Source organism: Condylura cristata, unplaced genomic scaffold (assembly GCF_000260355.1).
Source record: "Condylura cristata isolate star-nosed mole 26May11 unplaced genomic scaffold, ConCri1.0 scaffold00016, whole genome shotgun sequence".
In the NCBI taxonomy this organism is placed as follows: domain Eukaryota; kingdom Metazoa; phylum Chordata; class Mammalia; order Eulipotyphla; family Talpidae; genus Condylura; species Condylura cristata.
The window spans coordinates 7,564,056-7,583,604 of NW_004567117.1; the positions used below are offsets into that span (position 1 = coordinate 7,564,056).

At 37.9% G+C, this 19,549-nt stretch overlaps 1 protein-coding gene across 1 annotated transcript in view; it reads left to right on the top strand.

The window, feature by feature from the left end:
• EPB41L3 (erythrocyte membrane protein band 4.1-like 3) overlaps positions 1-19,549 on the top strand; it is a 176,952-nt gene that overhangs the window by 144,056 nt on the left and 13,347 nt on the right. Inside the window, exons 9-15 of the mRNA XM_012725842.1 lie at positions 2,669-2,766; positions 3,486-3,661; positions 6,576-6,742; positions 10,121-10,684; positions 15,457-15,510; positions 17,893-17,928; positions 18,636-18,827. Of these exons, the coding sequence (XP_012581296.1) occupies positions 2,669-2,766; positions 3,486-3,661; positions 6,576-6,742; positions 10,121-10,684; positions 15,457-15,510; positions 17,893-17,928; positions 18,636-18,827 (1,287 nt within the window). The remainder of the gene's footprint in view (positions 1-2,668; positions 2,767-3,485; positions 3,662-6,575; positions 6,743-10,120; positions 10,685-15,456; positions 15,511-17,892; positions 17,929-18,635; positions 18,828-19,549) is intronic.

The following is a 19,549-nucleotide window of genomic DNA, read 5'->3' on the forward strand; positions in this document are numbered from 1 at the left end:
TTTATTATCTGCTTAATAAGTCATTAATAAATATCTCCAATTTCTAATTATTGTGATAAATGTAAAGGAGGCAGTCAAGCCCATTTATGTCCTGGACATTTTCTGGTACAATAGAGAATTGGCTGCTAATTTCAAAATCAACCTCTCTATATGGAAAATGCAATTAAAAAATCATACTGTAGAGCAAGCAATCATGCTTTGTGTAAATGTAGAACCATGCTTATCTGTGAAGGCTGAAATAATCTACAAATTAAAGCATTTTTCAACAGAAGTTTAATACAGTAGTTTATTTTCTATACACTACATGTTAAACTTACAGCCCATATCCCATATATATTCAGTATGCTTTTATTGAATGAGCATCTGTTTATTGTCAGGCACCCTTTTGGACATTGTAAATAAAAAGATAGCTATGACTTTGTTCCTGCCTTCAGGTACTTTCTGTTTAGCAGAGAACCAGGCTCACCCACTTAGAACTACAACATCACAATGCAGATGTGATAATATTCCATAGACATAGCGAAAGCACAGTATAATGAGAGAAAGAAGCAAAAATTAGACAAATGCATTAGAAGCCAACAGTGGGCTATGAAGGGTTTTTAATTTAGGACATGGCAAAACTAGATGAATATTTTGCAATGGTAGACCTGTTAATCAAATTCTGCTACTTAGAATGTGATGTGATATGATCTAAACTGGGACAGAGACTTTGGGAATAGAATAGAGCAAATTTGAGAAAGGATTCTCAAGTAGAACCAATGGGTCTTAGAGACAGGTAAGGATCAGAAGAGAGAGTTGGGGGTGGTCAGAGTTTTTCTTTCAGTTCATATGAATGAGTTTTTCTTTCTGTTCGATGTAGACAACAGCATTAGACAAGAGGGTAAAGGGAAAACTTCAGAAAAAAGGGTTGAAATCCTTTTGGGACAGGTTGTTCAGGGGTTGATTTTTCCTAGTAAGGAATATAGGCCTCGAACAGAGTCTTCACCTGCATACATTTCATTTAAATTCTTAGGTATGGAGTAAATTAACCAAGAAACAAGAGAAAGTAGAGACCCTAAAATAAAAATCTGGGCTAACATTACTATTTGAGGGAGATGGAAACAGAAGTAGAACATAGGGTGATTAAGAAAAACTGCCAGAGGAAAAAAAAAAGGACAAGAAAACAGGAAAAAAGAGATGAGATTCAGGGGCTGCAGTCAGTGTCAAATGTTACACAGAAAACCATGAGAAAATTCAGAAAACTCACAGGATTTCACACACACACACACACACACAGTTTTTAAGTGAGGAAAGGACGTCATCAGGGCTTCTCCTACATGATGCTTAGCAGGGAGGAATGTAATGGGAGTTCTGTATCCAGCAGAAGCAGGCTCATAGAAAAGCTCCTTATCTAAGAGGATGTTTATAGACTGAGAAGAATGAGTGAGAAGAAATGATTGGAGGTGCAAAGGTTCTGAAGAGATTAAAAGTAGATACAAAGCACAAAAAGAAACATCAAGGTTCAAAAAACACAGTCCTTGCTAGGCTAGCAGTAGAAAATGCCTCCAGCTTCTTGCAACAGGGAACCAGTGGGTCTTGTTGAAACCCAGTCTTACCTTTGTGTATGGCACAGTGAGCAGTGCGGGATGAACCAGAGGAGGTGGTTCAGTCAAGATCCACTGTACTCTGGCTTGCTGGTGGACGAGACCCACCGGGCAGTAGTGATTTTTGTGACTGTCTCTACTGTACATGGAATGCAATGCATAAGAAATTGAGAAAGGTGGTGGCAATATTTCTCACTCTCCCACTGTGCATCTCGCTCAAAAAACAAGAAATAGAGTCCAGTGTAATTGTATCACCTGTGCTGCGCCCAGGCCAAGGCTCTCTGTTCTTGCCACATGAAATTACTTCTGGTATTGGGTAGCATTCGTCTCCTGCGTGCTTTGGAAAACTTTTACTGTTTAGGATGATTGCCCTCTGGTGGCCTAATGTGTCCATCTTTAGAAAATAAAAGAAGGTTGAGCATTTCAATAATAACATTAAAACATATTACTCAGGAAATCAGATAGTTCACCTTGAAAAGTCAGATGGCTGATAGTGTCATCGGAAATGTGCATATTGAAAAATATGAAAATGTCTTCTTTTAATCTTCAACTTATATGTGATACTGAGAAATATTAACATGAACAGGATAGTCTATGTTAGAATGCCAAACAAAATCAGCAATGTCTGGTATTAAGTCATCAAACACCTAGGACACATACATTCACTCCAGAACAAATCTTTGGAAGAAAATGTCATCCTGACAATGCTGTAAATATTTTGTTCACTTCTATACATTCCACTTGAAGCCATAATTTCATGAAAATAAGGCTTATAAATTTTATCACAAAAATGGGATTCTGCAAGGAATCCAAATGGCTTCTTTTCTTACATTTTGTTTTTATTAGATATATTTGTACATAAATATTAGTTCATGCATGATGTGGTTTTTCCATACCTACTTTGTTTTACAGAAATAGATTTTTTTTTAAATGAGTATGTAGCAGCTAAATTCTTCATGCAGCAATTGATTTAGGGAGTAAAGAAAAAAATATGGATGTGGTATTATGATTTTGTAAATTATTTGCTTTTGTGTTATAGTCTAGACTTGACTCTGCTTTTCAATACTTTTTTTTTTTTAATTCAGTTTGAACAATTTGAAAGTACCATTGGGTTTAAGTTGCCAAACCATCGAGCTGCCAAGCGTCTATGGAAAGTATGTGTGGAACACCATACATTTTTCAGGTAGGCAGAGATCTTTAAGGTGTTTCTTTTAAAATTGGAATTACTGGAATGACACTGGAAAGAGTTGGGAAGAAGAATGTAGAAATAGCTTCTTCCTGTTCCTTCAAATTCATTGTCACCAGATTTATTGCTAATAAATCATTAAAAAATTTGAGTAATTGAAGAATTTTTTAAACTTGTCCACACTTATCTGGCCTTCCCCTCCTTTCCTTATTATCTTTAATGTCTTCTTCTTATTAATAATATTTAACATTTTTGATATTTTAATATTTTTCAATGTCCACTTCATATATCTAATACATTATTTGCTATTTCATCAATTTCTCAACACCTTTGTATTCTGTCTTGTGCACATAGTATTAAGCCCACTAGATTTGTGTCTTTAAAATAGCATTGTCATTGTCCTTCACTACTACCATTGATTTAATTGCCCTTTGAGTTTACAGAGCCAAACACTTTGTAGTTGCATGGGATATTTAATAAAGTTCATCTAGCTCAACTTGAAACCTATTTGCTTATATCCTTTCTACAAAACCCCTACTTGATATGTACTGTGTGAAACTGATTATTTTTCTTATAAAATATGTTTAATTTCACTGTATATTGGGTGTTACACCTTTGGCACATGAAGTACTTCACCATTCAGGAAAGGAGATGATGTTAGAATAACATTTTGAATATTGACTTTAATAGTCTTTCTGGTGTTTTTTCTTTGATAGACTCTTATTACCAGAAGCACCGCCAAAGAAATTCCTTACCTTGGGCTCCAAGTTTCGTTATAGTGGCAGAACACAAGCCCAAACAAGGAGAGCCAGCGCGTTGATAGACCGTCCAGCCCCTTACTTTGAACGCTCATCCAGCAAACGTTACACTATGTCCCGGAGCTTGGATGGAGGTAGGTGTCAGCTACCCTTACCATTCACTAGTGGCTACCCAGAAGCAGGGTAAAACTGCCACCAATGTTTGATAAATGTTGATTGTCTCAGGTAGTTATAAAATGAAAAGTGCTTGTTGGTCTGTGATTTATGGGAGTTTTTAACACCTCACCTTTGTGAATCTAATTTCTGTTATCAGTAGATTCATAAGAATTGCATTAAATGATACTAAGGGAATGAAGAGGGTAGCTTTCACAAACCCACACCCTGGGTATGAAGAAAAATGCTCTCACTTTAAACACACTGATCACATACTGTGTAAGTAATTTGGTTTTCTTGCCTGTAGACCTTTAATGAGTAGTATAGTTGTTTCAGAAAGAAAACAGTAAGTTAGACTACTCTGTTTAAAAAAAAAAAAATGTGAATTATGTGAGTCAATAAATAGCTGATAAAAAGGTTCACATCCAAATGCCAGAGTGAGGGGCTCTACGTTCTCCTGGTTAGTATTAATTACTATGCCAGATGGTTGCTGTGTTCTCCACTGTTAAGCAAATTAGTATGGAATGAGAGAATCGCCTAAATCACTTAAATAATGTTTTTAAAGAATTGTAAAATAGTGAATTTTTAGCAGGTTTTGGGTTTCTTTGTTTATTTCCATAATGGTTTGTCTTCTGTCCCTACTGACTGCAAGTGTGCATTCTGCTACAAGGTCTGTCAGCTTTAGTGACACTTAACTCAGGAGCTGGGTCAAGGCCCAACCTCTTGTCTTCTGATTTCCAGTGTCCAGAGATTTGTTTTATAAACAACACACCCTGTGCACATAAAAGGAGACATTCTTAGCATGTGTTCATTAGTTTAATAATATACAAAAACATAAGTAAAGTAAAATAAATGAAAGTTATAGGTATCTGGTGTCACCTTCTTCCTCACAGTCTTTGTCACCAATAGCCATCACAGCTCATTTTTTCCCCATCCTGGGTGCTGTGTCCCAGTGCACTCAGAGGACAACATGTTCTCTGGATCCCCTGATCAAAAGGACTGTATTTTCCTAACAGAAAAATTTATAGAATTTTTCAAAGAATCAGCCTGCACTCTGTTGTAAGTACTATCTTATGTATGTTACTAGTGCAGTGAGAACACTCATCTTGTGCAGGTGAATCCAGGTGAATCTAGTGAATGACTTAAATTCTCAAGTGCTGGCTTAAGGTCATCATTTGTATGTAAAATGAGAGTAAGGCCACCTTACTCCTGACAGGAGTGTTATAAAGAGTAAGATATTCATCGGACAGCCTTTTGTTATAGGTACAATAACAATTATATTGATCATTGGTCTTATAGGCTGTCAGCTGCCAAGAAAGCTAATCACCTTCTTTATCTACTCATAGCTTGCCATTTCTAGTTTAAACACAAATTTGTGGAATAAAATGACTATTAGGACTGTTTTGAATTAAGATACTGACATACCCATGTTGACCTCAAAACTTTCTTTCTGCATTGTTCCCTTTACTCTGCCTTTCAACAATCTCTGTAAACTCTGTGTGTTCTCTAAGTCGGTGTTGGAAGAACTTCTGCAGAATCACTACTTTTCTTCCCCTGAATGGCATCCACTTTGTCCAGTGATGTGTCCCTGAGGGAACACATTGATTGTGAATGTTGTTTTATCCTCATGACTTTTGTGTAATAATGATTACTGAGAAGATAGAAAACAATTGTGGAACAAATGTACTAATATCATGCTGTCTCTTCCTCCCTGCCCAAAAGTGATGCTAGTATGTCTTGTCTCTCACTCTTTGGGGTCCTGACAGTTGCAGTATGTTTTCTGTGCTGCTGAGCTGGTTTCCATGGCTGCCTGTTGCAACATAAAATGCTTTGTGCAAGGATGCATTTTCTATAAAACAGCCTTAATTAGTCTGTTTGGAAACTTGTGTCTTGTATGAACTCTTTCATCAGCAGAAGGAGATATAAATATCTTAGTGAAAACATTTTAGTGATAATTAAGCCACTACAAGGATCTCAGAATCCTTTCACATATTTAGATTTTAAAGTTCCTTAAATAAAAATTATTATATTTTGCCTGTCACTAGCTATTGGATATGAGAAAAGCAGTACTTATCAGATTCAATAAATTTTATAGCTAAAACCTAAAAATGATAATTACCAAATTTTTAAAAATTTAACCGAATAAAGCATCTCTTTCATTAAGATGTTTTAGCTGGGATGGGAGGCTGTCATTTATATTCTTATGTTTGCATGTTTTGCATTTGCATGAATTTCATTAGCAACGTTTGTCTTGTTTTCCCATAATATTAGAGATGAATGAATGTATGCAATCATGGTCGTCTGCTTAAAGTGCAGTAGAAATTAAATCATTTCTACACTTCAGTTGAACAGAGTTGTCATCTGAATTTTATAATTTGTGCTAGGTTAATTAATTTTTATTATTATCCATGGGGCTTTTAAATCATAGGAATGATAGATTTTTCAACCAATAATAATAATAACAATAATAAATATTTCAGTGCCCCCTGGTGCATGGCATTTCCAAAGATATGCTCAAAGTCAAGTGCACTAGAGCAGCTGTCTGCTGCCTTCTGCCCTTACACATCCTCAACAGAGAACTGAGAGCATCTGAAACTATTCTGGTTGCTTTAAGAGATGAGCATTTAAGTCACTTTAAAACACAGGTATAGATGTCACAGAAAGATGAGTCTAAATTAGTTCTCGGCTGAAGGTACCTACAGTGCTGACTTGTCTTTCAAAACAAACTTGGTATTTTTCAGGGGTGTATGTTTCTCCCCATAACAGGGCAATTATTGGTGTTCATCTGTCTTCTCTTTTAACTATGTCCAACTCTATTTCTTGAATTGTATTTGCTTTTAGCATCAGTGAATGAAAACCATGAAATATACATGAAGGATTCTGTGTCTGCTGCAGAGGTTGGTACTGGCCAGTACGCCACAACAAAGGGCATCTCTCAGACTAACTTGATCACCACTGTGACTCCGGAGAAAAAGGCTGAGGAAGAGCGAGACGAGGAAGAGGACAGAAGGAAAAAGGTGGAGGAAGCAACGCCTGTGGCAGCGATCCGGACCGAGGGAAAGGTATATCTCCCAGGTTGCTGTCTATAGCTTGCTCAGCCCTTTCAGAATTACTGACTAATCCTGAGACGATAAGCTAGCAGTGTATTAGGACATGGACTAGTTCGCATTCAGCATTAGTCACACTCATAGTATCAGTTTTTAAGTTGTTATCCTATGATATACTATTACATCAGTCTTTTTCCCCCTGAAAGATTTCTTCTTAACACTTGGAAAATTTTTATTTTAACAATGGGTGTGCTATGTAAGACTTTCAACAGCTGTCCTGTCTGTATATCTTAAAAAGATTCTTAGTGGGTGGCGCATTACACTTTTCTCTTTGGGCTTCCATTTCAGGACTGTCTCTGAAGCTACTTTTTTGTTTGTTTGTTTCTGGCCCCATTCTCCTACCCAAGTACTGGATGTTTTATTACCATTCTTTGCACTGCAAGTAACTCAGTGGCCATAGATAGCACCTGTGTATTTTTATCCTCTCTCCTCTCTTCTCTTCTAATTGTGTCATCAGAGTAACCAGTGGAAATGTTTTGAAAAGGGAGAAGTTTGCAAGCAAAGGCAGACAGTAAATGTGGCATTAGCTTCTCCAAGGTGCTTTTATTCATTAAATTTTGTAACTTCATTTCACCAAGAATTTCAGGTTCCTTTTAAACAGTATTTTTGAACACTATATTTACTTCTGGTGAGCCAACACTAAGACATGAAATTTTACAAAAGCAAAAGTTAAACAATTCATTGTTTAAGACCAAGTACCCAGCTGAGTAGCTCCCTAAAAGTCAGAAAACACATTGGAATTTTCAACATAGTAAAAATGGAAAAGCGAGTGGCTCCGTACAATCTGCAGAGAGGAAGGAAATAGCAGGATTAAAAATTTAGCTGCCTGACACAAAGGTTATGCTAGAAGGTGAGGAAGTGTAGTTCAAAGGTTCACTTTTGTGCACTTGCTCTTCAGTGTATGTGGTAGAGACACATGTGGGACTCCAGAGAAAAATGTACTTTTCGACAAGAATTTAACAGTGACAGCTAAATAGGTAAAACAGCAAACAGCTATTGTAGTTATACTGGATTATTTCAGGTGACCCATCCATCATTTTTTTTGAATGAAATTATTTGCTGAACACAAAAATAAAATATAGGAAATGATAGCGGCAATAGTTGGGTCATTTTTACTGTTAAGATGGGATTTGTCCTAAATTTTGTTTTGCACTTGTCTCAATTAAGTCGGGGCAAGTTTCAGCAGGACCTGAAAAGCAAATGCATTCCATGATTTCTTGAAATTACCCATGACAACATCTGGATGTGTAAATGTGGTGAAGTACAGATGTGGATGGATATGTAGTTTGCTCCAAATTTATATCCAAGTACCACTTTGATTTTAAAAGACCACCACTTTTTTTACATGAAAAAAAGATTATCATTTTGTGCCATTTATGTACATCATGGGGAAAAAAGAAGACACTACTACTTTTCTAGTCTGAATCTCTTGAAACTCAGATAATTTGACCAGAATACATTCAGAAAGCCTGCTGTGCAGACCTGGTACTTAAATAGGCAAATGACTGTCTTTTAACGCTGTCAGTGCAAAGCTATCTTAAAACCACTTTAACAAGAAGCATGAAAGATTAAACCTTAATTTTACTCTTTTCTAACTTAAAAACATAGCAGAGAGGAAACTCATTTTTTAACCAATGTGAAAATAATTACTGAAAATAGTTTTTATAAGAAACCAATCTCCTAGGTTCTGAGAGGAAGCAAGTTTCCTAGGCATGATCACCTCAGGTGACTAGACCGGCTTCTTTTTGGGGAATGTTGCCTTGTTAGTTGAATGAGATTCGTTCTGGGTCTTGTTTAAAACACATGTATGAAAAGACCAATGTGAACATTAGGCAAAGACATTCTTTTGTATAATACTAAAAAGATCTACTTCTGCATTCTAATAGAGCCATGGAATAGTAATATGTGTGCACATTCCTACCACTCTCCCTGTATTTACTGAATTGGGAATAGTTAACCACCACAAAAAAAGGCCAGGTGATTTCCATGCTACCAGATTACTTTTCAAGACACACACACACGCAGCAGCAACAGCAGCAGCAGCATAAGTCTAATCATCTGCAGCCTCTGTGTGACCCTTCTAGAACTCCCCAGGTTATAGTGGCCCCTGTGCTGTGCCCAGGCCCTATTTAGGGGGTTTTTGCTTGCTTACCTTGTTCCCACACTTGTTCAGAATGCTCTGCCGGCCGCTGAGAAAACCATCTCTGCTCATGGAGCCTGCTAAGGCCGCCTCATTTTTTTCACAAAAGACTTGAGTTCACCAGGAGCACACTCTGGAGCTGCCTGCTTCTGTCATTCTAGTAGGGACATAAACCAGGTCAACATACTGTTTACCAGCCAGGAAAAATCAGAAGCTTGAGCAATTGTGTCTTTCTTATTTATGTTCCACAAATAATACAAAGTACATGCTCATAAAACATATCATGAAGAAAATATATTCTTTTAGTTTGCTAGCTTGTTGAAACTTCTTAAGTTCCATCATGGATAAAGGAGTCAAAATAGAAGAATTATACAAAGGATCGTCAACCCTTTGCAGAGAATCTTATGTCCTCAAATGAATTCCCTAATTGTAACTGCCTATCAGATAGGAGTGGGGCCAGAAACGCCTGGATTTGGAAATCCACTTAGATTTAGGTGTATTGAATAACCAAGGAAAGGTAACACTTAAGATTTGTTTTTAAAAATAATGCAAATTTTAATTTCTTAAACCAACTGAACCAGTCATGTTGTGCATAACCACAGAGATACTTTCTGAGAAAGGTGTCCTCGAGTGATTTCATCCTTATGTGAAGATCACAACAGGGTACAGTCACACAAACCTAAACATTGCAAGGCTGTGTGCCATAGTTACCGGGACCTCCATGGGTTGCATGACAGGTCCTTGACCAAAACGTCAAGTGATGCATGACTGGACAGTAACAGATCTATCAGTTGGAGACAAGGAGAGGATTTTGAAAGTCTTGATTTTAAGTGACCAGAGATTTATGTTTGCTCTCAAACCCCTAAGATTTTCTAGAATTTTGTTAAATCTAAACAAAAAACTTTGGTCATGTGAAGCATACAGACTTTGAGCCTGCACACAGTTATCTTCTGTTCTGGTATTTTTCAAGCCCACCCTCTAGTGACAGTCTAGTGGGAGAACAGGGGCCATTCAAGGCCGTGTGGGCATGCAGCTTGAATACGTGAAAATTCATGAACAACCCTAGTGCTAAACTTCTTGTTTTACAATTTTATATTGCTGCCCTTAAGAAGATTAACTAATTGCAGTTTTCTTTTTGTCCTTTTGCATCTCTGTTTGCTGCTTTCTGTCTCTCTCTGTCTCTTTCACATCAGTCACCTGGGCTTGGCACTGACTCATGTCCCCTGTCCTCCCCATCAGCTCATTGTGTCCCTGCATCTCCCACAGAGCTCCGTCGGAGGTGTAAGGAGAATACCCACCAGCCATTGGGGTGCGAGCCGGTCAGAGACCCCGTGCACACACACGGAGAGCTCGCCCTGGACTCTGAGGGCAAAGGGAAACCTTACCTAGGGGACCAAGATGTGGCTTTTAGCTACAAACAGAAAACTGGCAAAGGCGCTACCCTGTTTTCTTTCTCCTTGCAGCTCCCCGAGTCATTCCCTTCTCTTCTAGATGATGACGGGTACCTCTCTTTTCCCAACCTGTCTGAGACCAACCTCCTCCCCCAGAGCCTGCAGCATTACCTCCCGATCCGCTCCCCCTCCCTCGTGCCTTGCTTCCTCTTCATCTTTTTCTTTCTGCTCTCCGCCTCCTTCTCAGTGCCATATGCCCTCACTCTCTCCTTCCCTCTGGCTATGTGCCTCTGCTACCTGGAGCCCAAGGCGGCCTCCTTGAGTGCCTCACTAGACAATGACCCGAGTGACAGTTCAGAGGAAGAGGTGTGTACCTCGGCATAGAGCACACTTCCCGTTGTGTTTGGGGCTTCGGTCCGAAACAGTGTTAGATGGCTGCGACCATAGTGGCCTGACTTTCAGAGCCTCATTTATTGTCTGTGCCGACATGTGCAGGGGTTGTTGTGTGTTGGGGAGTACAACCCGGCCCCAGGGTTAGGCACAACACCATGTGGATGTAGCAGTCTGAGCCCAGCTCAGAAGCATCTGCTACCCACTGACTGACAAGGGTGGTGAAGGACTCAGCCAGAAGTCAATTGCAAATATCACACTAACTATGTAAAATCGCAGAATTAAAGTTGAAGTTATCATTTAATGAAACAAATTACATCTGAGACCAATAAACAACTTTTTGCCTAGATTTTTAAAATATTACCAAAATGTATCCCAACATAACAACACATCTCATCGTGGTGACAGGCTTCTAGAGAAATGGAAGTCCAGGAGTGATGGGAAAGAGCATCACCATAGGGGATGTGCCGTCCCCGCCCCACACTGGGATTCTGAAATGCCACACCACCTCTTTGATTGTCACTATCACGCCATAGTAGTTGCTACGGAAGATGAAGCATGTCGCACGGTTGTCGAGACAGGAAGAATATTTGAACAGCTCATACTGCTTGACATTCATCATTGATAGTGCCAGAAACAGCACCCGAAACAACAGCAGTTTTCAAAACAAAAGCAGGGAAAGGCTCACTTGAGGCTTCTATATGTAGTAAAATAGGTAGAAATGTTACCAGTGGGAGCAGTGCTAACACAAACATAGGTGCTGGAGCTGTTTTAGCTCCACCATGAGCTGAAATGTCCACATGCATCTGGACAGTGTGGGCATCAAGTTGGATGGGCCTCTGGGGCTCTCAGCCAGGAGCATGCTTCATGGAGAAAGGACTAGAGCCTTCAGCGTCCGCCCCTGAAGGCCTGCAGCCTGTCAGCCCCTGTCCCTCCTCCAAGCCATTGGGTGAGTTGATGTTGTAGGCAGTAGATTCTCCTCTTAATTGCTCTCTTTACCCACCACTCCAAAGCTGTATGAAAAACCTGGCAGTTTCTCTTTCTATGAGCTTCAAATAGAATTTGGCAAAAAAAGAAGGAACAGAAGCTACCAACAGAGGTGCCTGCCTGTCACCTACCCACCTGCCCACACCTCCTGCAGTCCTCGCTAGCTCTTCTGTTCCTGCAAAACAATGGGCTTTGTGGCAGGAGATAAGCCCAGTACCCCTAACATTAAAAAAACACATCACAGTCAAAGCAACTCTAAAAAGGACAGAAAGTCTATTCAGTGCTGTGCTCAGCTAGAAATCATAATTTTGGCTGCACCTGTGAGTGTATAAAACTGTGAGGGTGTATCTATATTTAGTGATATTATGACCATCTCTTTGCAGCAGCAGAAATAAAAGGGAATGGTTTCACAGATGTTTTAAATAAAAGTGCATACTTTGCAGAAGAACCCTTTTAAGGATCTTGGATAATATATGACTTAGCTCCAACACTCTATATATAAGTAATATTCATATATGGAAGATATTTTCTAACTACTTTGTAAATCCTAGGCTCTTATAGCACTATTTCTCAATAGTGGCTATATTATAAAATAATGTAGGAGTAGAGCATGACAAGAACACCATGTTGTCTACAAGACGATCATATAACTGAGTACCACACTGGACATATATTTTTCCTTTTACAACAGAGTTAGTCATCAGGCTAACATACAGCAAAATGATTGTCATTTTATGCTTTTCTGAATTCTAAATAACTGAACTTTAGCAAACCACACAGATCTTGTGCCTAATCCAGGGTATACATCTTGTTGTAATCAGTGCATGAGAATTAATGTCAAACTTGGGCATGTCTGCATTACATCAGCAAAACAAATCACAGCAGTTATCTGTTGCAAGCTAGTGAATGTGAGACTGAGCTCCCAGTAGTAACTCCTTGTTATTGTAAACCTCCAAGACAGAGAACTAGCATCGGCCCTCGGTGCCTTAACTTCCTCTGCAGCCTCGGTCAGCCTCATGGCTCTCCTGCCACAGACTTAATACAAGGCCATCTGTTCATTGTTGTCTCTTAATGCCAAATGTTAAGAGCTGTGCACTCCAGTCCAAACTGAGCTAGAAAATTCATATGTAGGTCATTCTTTTTTTTTAAGTTTTATTTGGTTACATGGCCTGTTTTTTATTCTTTAGGCTATAAGCACTTGGCAGTTAAACTGCATACAGTTCAGCTCTGTGACTTGTTTACCCAAATCACTAATGCTGATTCTTTTAAAATACTTTATCAACACCGGTTACATTTTTCATGTGTTGTAGTGACTTAATTTAGTTTCAACCTTTCTCAGAAGTAAAACCCAATGAAGAAAGTTTAATCCTTTCAAATAAAGCTAATGGTCAGTTATTTTTTGACTTTGTACTTTCAAATGGGCAGTTAAAGAAGGAGCAGGATATTAAATCACCTATCAAAAAACATAAGATGAACTTAATTCACCATACCATAGAATATAATTACATTTTGATAATGCCATAAAAAGGAGATTGATTGAAATTTGGAGAAAAAAAATGATCACCTAATTTTAGTATTTTAAATTTTTACCTAATAAGCATAGTCTGTAATATACTATACATTTTTTGGTGTTGTTCATAGTATTTTTCATACATACCTGGTATAAAAGCTGCTTTATCCAGCCTTTATTCATTTATTAACAATTTATTTAGCAGATAAATAGTTGAATGACTGAATAGATTCTAAGAAGAATTTGAAGAGGTTAACGTGATCTAAGCTATTTGCTTGTGTATATTTTCCTTTTAGTAAGGAAAAAATAGTATTACTTAATTTATAATATTATATTTATATTAATATTAATATATTATAATTACTGTAGGCTTTTTCTTTTTTTTTTTTTTTTTTTTAGCTCTGATTGCATCAAGTATTGTGCTAAACACTTAGTTTCTATTTCCTGATCTGTTTAGGGCTGTTTTCCCATTTTACAAGAAGGCAATTCAGATTAATATATGAAAATTGCCCAATGTGTCACAGGTTTGAGTAGCAAGGATTGCCCACGTTAGACACCAGACCTCTCTCTCATAACCATGACTGTAATATAATGCCAAGTCATTTGGTAAAGCTCTAAGGAAAATTTTCCATAAAAGACAAATGCTTTTAAGAATCTTCAAAGTCTTTTACACAATTTGTTGTTAACACACTGAGTGTACACTGTAATGAATACAAGCCATTTTTATTTGTTCTTGCAAGCCAAAGATTTCTTTGAGTTATTTTATACATTTGAACAATAACTGTCTTTCCCTAATTCAAACTGGCTTTTCCCTAAGCTGTCTGTCAGTGAGGCCATGCTAACACCAAAGCCACCATCACCCTTAAAAGAAAGTTAATAACTACACACCCCAAAGTGTTGCCAGGTGATCAGGTTATGAAAATATATTAGAACTCTTGCTTTATCCACCTACTACAGATTATCTTCCACTTAAGCATAGGAGCAAGATGGCCAGAGTTGTGACACAGGTACATGTGCCAAGCTGAATTTCAGCTCCCATTCTTGTCAGAATGTCTAAAACCAAAATCTGGGATAGCTCCAGGAAGTCAGCCTAGCCAGAGATATGCCACATAAACAATGTTGTCCTCATTGTCCCTTCTTGACAGCCCTTGTTCTTTGGAATGAGAGATTATTTAAAGAGGCCGATAGATCACCTGAAAGCACCTTGTTTTGATTTTTGTGTTCAAAATATTAATCATATCTTTGCTCGAGGAAGTTTTAGTAACATTCGTTTTATTATTTGTGGAGAGAAAGTCAGATGACTCAGTTGCTATAGCTGTACTCTCCAGAGAAAGTGCTTTGGTTTTAAATCATAATCTCCTATGGAATAGATTAAAAACCAGCCCTGAAATTATTATTGTAATTCTCCCACCTCCGTAAAACCTAGGCTCTGTCAAATGCTGTGCTTTGTTTTATGTTTTTCCAAGTAGCTGTCTCTCTCTCTCTTTTTAAATTATTATTATTTGCTTTACTGGAATGGTTTTTTTGTTTGTTTTTGGAATGAAACATTTCAATACATACTCTCATATACTTCTTTATTTTGGATGGTGGGGCAAAATTAACACAACTTATAGTCTTGAAAAATATCTAGTTAGCAATTCTACTTACTTGAAATTTGGGTTACATTTTTTCACATATAAAACATGTGCCTATGAATATGAATCACTGGCATGTACTTTGTATAGTTAATAGGTAATGCAGACAGCCCGATGGTCCTAAATGGATGTAAATTATCAAAATGGTATAAATGAGGGACTGAAAGTCCAGTGACTGTTAAAGTGGCTTTTTATTTAAATTGACATTTTAATTTACCACTCATTTACTAGGATTTAAAAAAAAAAGGTATGAACATCAATTTTATTGCATTAAACATTTGTAGGACTTTCTCGGGGTTTAGTTGAAAAGGGGAGGGAGGAGGGCAAATTGGTCTTCCCGTGACAAGAAACCAAACAGGTCAGCTCAGCTAATTCAGATCCTGCCCTTCTGCAGGCTCTGTGCCTCTGGTCTCCCTCTGTGTGGCTCTGCTGATGAAACCTAGCCCTGGCCTTTCTTTTGCTTTTGCTTGAAACTGCATTTTTGTGGGAAAGTAGTATGATACAGATCAGAAAGAAAGAATGAAATGCTTGGCCTGTGCCATGCCCTATTTGACCAGATGGATTTGTTTTCTATTCCTGCCTTCCTTCCGGAACCTGATCACTTCTGTGATCTCTAGACCGACAGTGAGCGGACAGACACTGCAGCTGACGGGGAAACCACCGCCACTGAGGTTGGTATATTCATGGAGAGCGGCGGGCGCTTGCCCACGAAATTGCCTTGTAACGTGACTGCTTTATGGAACTCTGCATATTAGATTTAGAATGCAGGTGAATGCTAACTTCTACAGTATGAGTGAGCTAAGTTCTATTGGTTGTTCAGACCCTGGCCTGTGTCAGAATCATGCGGAGGGACCCATCTTCATGTTTTTGTTTTTGTTTTTGTTTTTGTTTCATTTACAAGAAGGTCTCGGATGGAATTCCACTAGTTCCCAGACTTTGCTGGGAATTTTGGTATCACATATGGGGAACCACTTGGCTAAACTGATATTGTTTTCAAGAAGCAGTTTCCTACCCCCAAATGAGAGGGTCTTTGTGTGTGTGCTAGTTAGGATAAGTTGAGGAGAGTCACAGTTATATTAACTTATTGACTGGGTGCAGATATATTTTTCAACCCCAAATAGTCAGATAACACTTGTTAAAATAATACTTACCTTAATTCATTTTGTAGGCTGCAATGTAGGCCACTCAAAAATCTCTACCAGTAACTAATTAAAATTTCTATGAAAATATTACTTATCTATGCTAATGAAAAGCAAGGTGTTTGCTTCCTAAAGCACTAGCTCAATTTAGGTTTTACACTGTGGTGATGTTTACTTTTTAGGTTTTTTTACATCATCCAATAAAAGCAGTACTTTGTAGTTGGGTTTTAAAAAAAATAACTAAAAATGTTTTAAAGAGTACCTATACATCACCTACCTGAAAATTTCACATTTCAAGGTGGAGTTTTATGAAGTTCCCTCTTTAGGATATGTCAGAATTCAATTTACAGCTCAGAAGTCACAAAGTTAAAAGAAATTCTATAGTATTCCACACTATTTTAAACAATCATGTAAATTTAAATTAATAATTTTCTCTGCCCAGTAGAACAGAATTGCATCTTGATTTTATCAAAATTATATTTAGCTGCATGTTAGTGCATTTTATAAAATTTTACTATAATCCTAATGTGTGCTATAAGTGAAAAATAGTTTAATAAAGTCTAAAACTTCTGTAACAGCTTTAAAATGTATTATATAATATTTGAAGCCTGCAAACAAATGCATGCGATATAGGTACATTGCGAAGCCTAAAAATAAAAATGAAGAGCTGCAAACCATCACATACTTAAGAATTAGCATGTCACCAGCACTGTGTCAGTTAGCCATGCCCTCTGATTAAAATACATTCCCTAATCTTCTCTGGAGTCAGCACAAGAGCAGAGTGGCGGGCTGTGCTGGGGAGGGAGTCTGAGCTGAATGGGCACATAAGGAAGCTGAGGACCACAGATTGGTTCCTTGAAGTTATTTACTTGCTCAGATGTGCCCTCTTCTCTGGCCTTCCTCTTGTTCGCACAGGGCATAAGGCACCAGCCAGGGGCAGAGCCCACAGGCATTCATGCAGCTCTACTACTATATGTATACGTGTGGCTTGGCCATTGTTATTAATTAGCTATTGATACTCAAAACCCAGTCCAAAGTGAGAAAAATAAGGATAAGCAAGTGACTTTTAGATAAATTTATTATATTTTTTTAGAAACTCCAAAATTATCCTGTCTATAGTTTGAAGAAATGATAGAAATTTTTATATTTTTTGATGTCCTTGCTTCATTTCAGCCTTTTCCCCTCCCAGATTTGTTTTTAAGAATATGGGTTTGAGATGGAAAAAGGCACAAAATGATGCAAAAATAAACTTTTATATTTTTTTTAACAATCAAAAAAAAAGAACATGCTTTGTCTGAGGCCATCAGTGATGAAATTCCACTAGTTTTTGGATGTCTCCCTCTGGTTGACATTTGGCTTTATTGGTATAGCATAATGTCTTGAACATGTGCATATTTAATAAATACTTAGATTTAATTTTCTTAAAAAAGAATATGGGTTCAAAAAATTTAAAGATGTTAAATTTTTGGAGTTTCCATTCTCTGGTCTAGATCAATGGTAAGATTATTGTAAAGATTCATACACCACAAGGAACTCTCATGACTGGATAATCATGTCCATTTAATTAAATATGGATGCCCACATTTCTTAACCATTTGCACTGTTCATCAAGGAAAGCCTGCCGAGCCCTTCCTGTCACCTCCCAAAAGTGCTTATGTGAACATGTCACACTTGGAAGACCCCTGGCTAAAGAGCCAATGAGCAAGAACCTTTTGTTCCTGTCTTTGTACTAAGCTTCATCATCATCATTGGCATGTGAGGAGATTGTGGATTTGACAGAGGATATAGGTGTCATCGGTATGCAGGAACAAATGTGTGCTCTCACTTAGCAATCTTATGTTCATCCTAATCCTTCCATCTTAGAGTCAATTGCATGGTAAGACTTTATTTCCCACTCTCTCTTGATGCTGGCAGTCGGACCAGGAGGAAGATGCAGAGCTCAAGGCACAGGTAGAAAATTAAAACTAAACTAAAACAAAACCCAGTGTGTGATAAGTCATTGTGTGTCTCTGGTGTTCAGATCTTCCAGCATGCTCTGTAGCCAGTGCCGTGGTGTCGGTGCAGTGTAGACAATGGCATTGTTCTGTGACTACCATGTCCTTTACCTTTACCTTTCTTTTCCACTTTTTTCAGAATAGTCTGATTAAGCGAATAAAGGGTGAAAATGTGTATGTCAAACATAGTAATCTTATGTTAGAGGTTGGTATTGGTATATACCAGTGCATGTTCGTGTGTGTTGATTTCTTTTTAGTGCCTTACCTGTGGGCTCGAACCGTGATGCATGAACTGTGTGTTCCAGCTATGATACATGGATGACTTCTCAGCTTACTTTGACTCCTTACATTTGCCTAGCTATAGATTCCCTTTTCTGAGTGTGCTTTTATTTCAATTCTCTTTGGTTATGTGTCAATTATACTCTTTACACTTTACCTTCTAAAGCTCCTTTGATTTCCCTGCTTGCTTGAACTTGATATTTTACCTCTCTTTTTCTTGAAAGATCACATTTTCACCAGAGTGTTTGTGATTGTGTCATGAGTTTTGATCAAAGTTCTTTTCCTTTGACTACTAAAAAAATAGATAACTTTACTTTAAAAGAAAGAGCAGAATAGGAAACATGTAAAATGTTGACTATTGGATTCTTTATGTTCTGACTATAGGAGCTAGATAAAACTCAAGATGACCTGATGAAACATCAAACCAACATTAGTGAGCTGAAAAGAACCTTTTTAGAAACCTCCACAGACACTGCCATCACGAATGAATGGGAAAAGAGGCTTTCTACCTCCCCGGTGCGGCTAGCTGCCAGGCAGGAGGACGCGCCTATGATTGAGCCACTTGTACCTGAAGAGGTCGGTATTCAGGCTGCAGATTGCATTGTCTTCTCTCCATTAGCCTAACTGCTCTGCAGAGTCTGGAACCGGAGAAGGATTTTGTAAACTTCTGAGCAGAGACTCGCATCCCTTGTCCCCATAACCTAAACTAACATGCTTAATGCTCCAAAGAAAAGCTGCTGACTAAAACAATTAAATAGCTAACTAATCGCATTAGATGTGGCTTACAATGACAAGGAGGCCCGGGGAGGCTATTGTGCAGACTAGCTGATACCTAGATTTTATAGCTAGGAGAAAGTGAGATAATATGTTAATGAACTGACATTTTTGCTGAATATACTTTCTGCTTCTACGTGAAGGAATGCCCTGAAAACCCATGAATGTTTGTCATAAACTGCAAGATGCAGCTTGAGGTTGACTAATTGGTGATCTCTAGTTAACAGCATTTAGATACATTTTTCTGTGAAAACACTACACCCAGATTTTACTGGTATAATCAGTGTTTTATTTATAACTAATTATTTAAATTTATAACTGCTTATTTTAACTGATTTATAAACAGTTTTATGACTTTTAATAGGGAAAGTAGAGAGCAAAATATCTTTTCTAAGTATTAGTCATGTAAGAAAGTTCTATTTCAAAATACCCCCAGAAAGAGGATTCAGCTGGTGGTGCTAATCTGTCAGCTATTAGATACCATCTCACTTCATCTCTCTTTCAAAAGTAGTAATACTTTAACA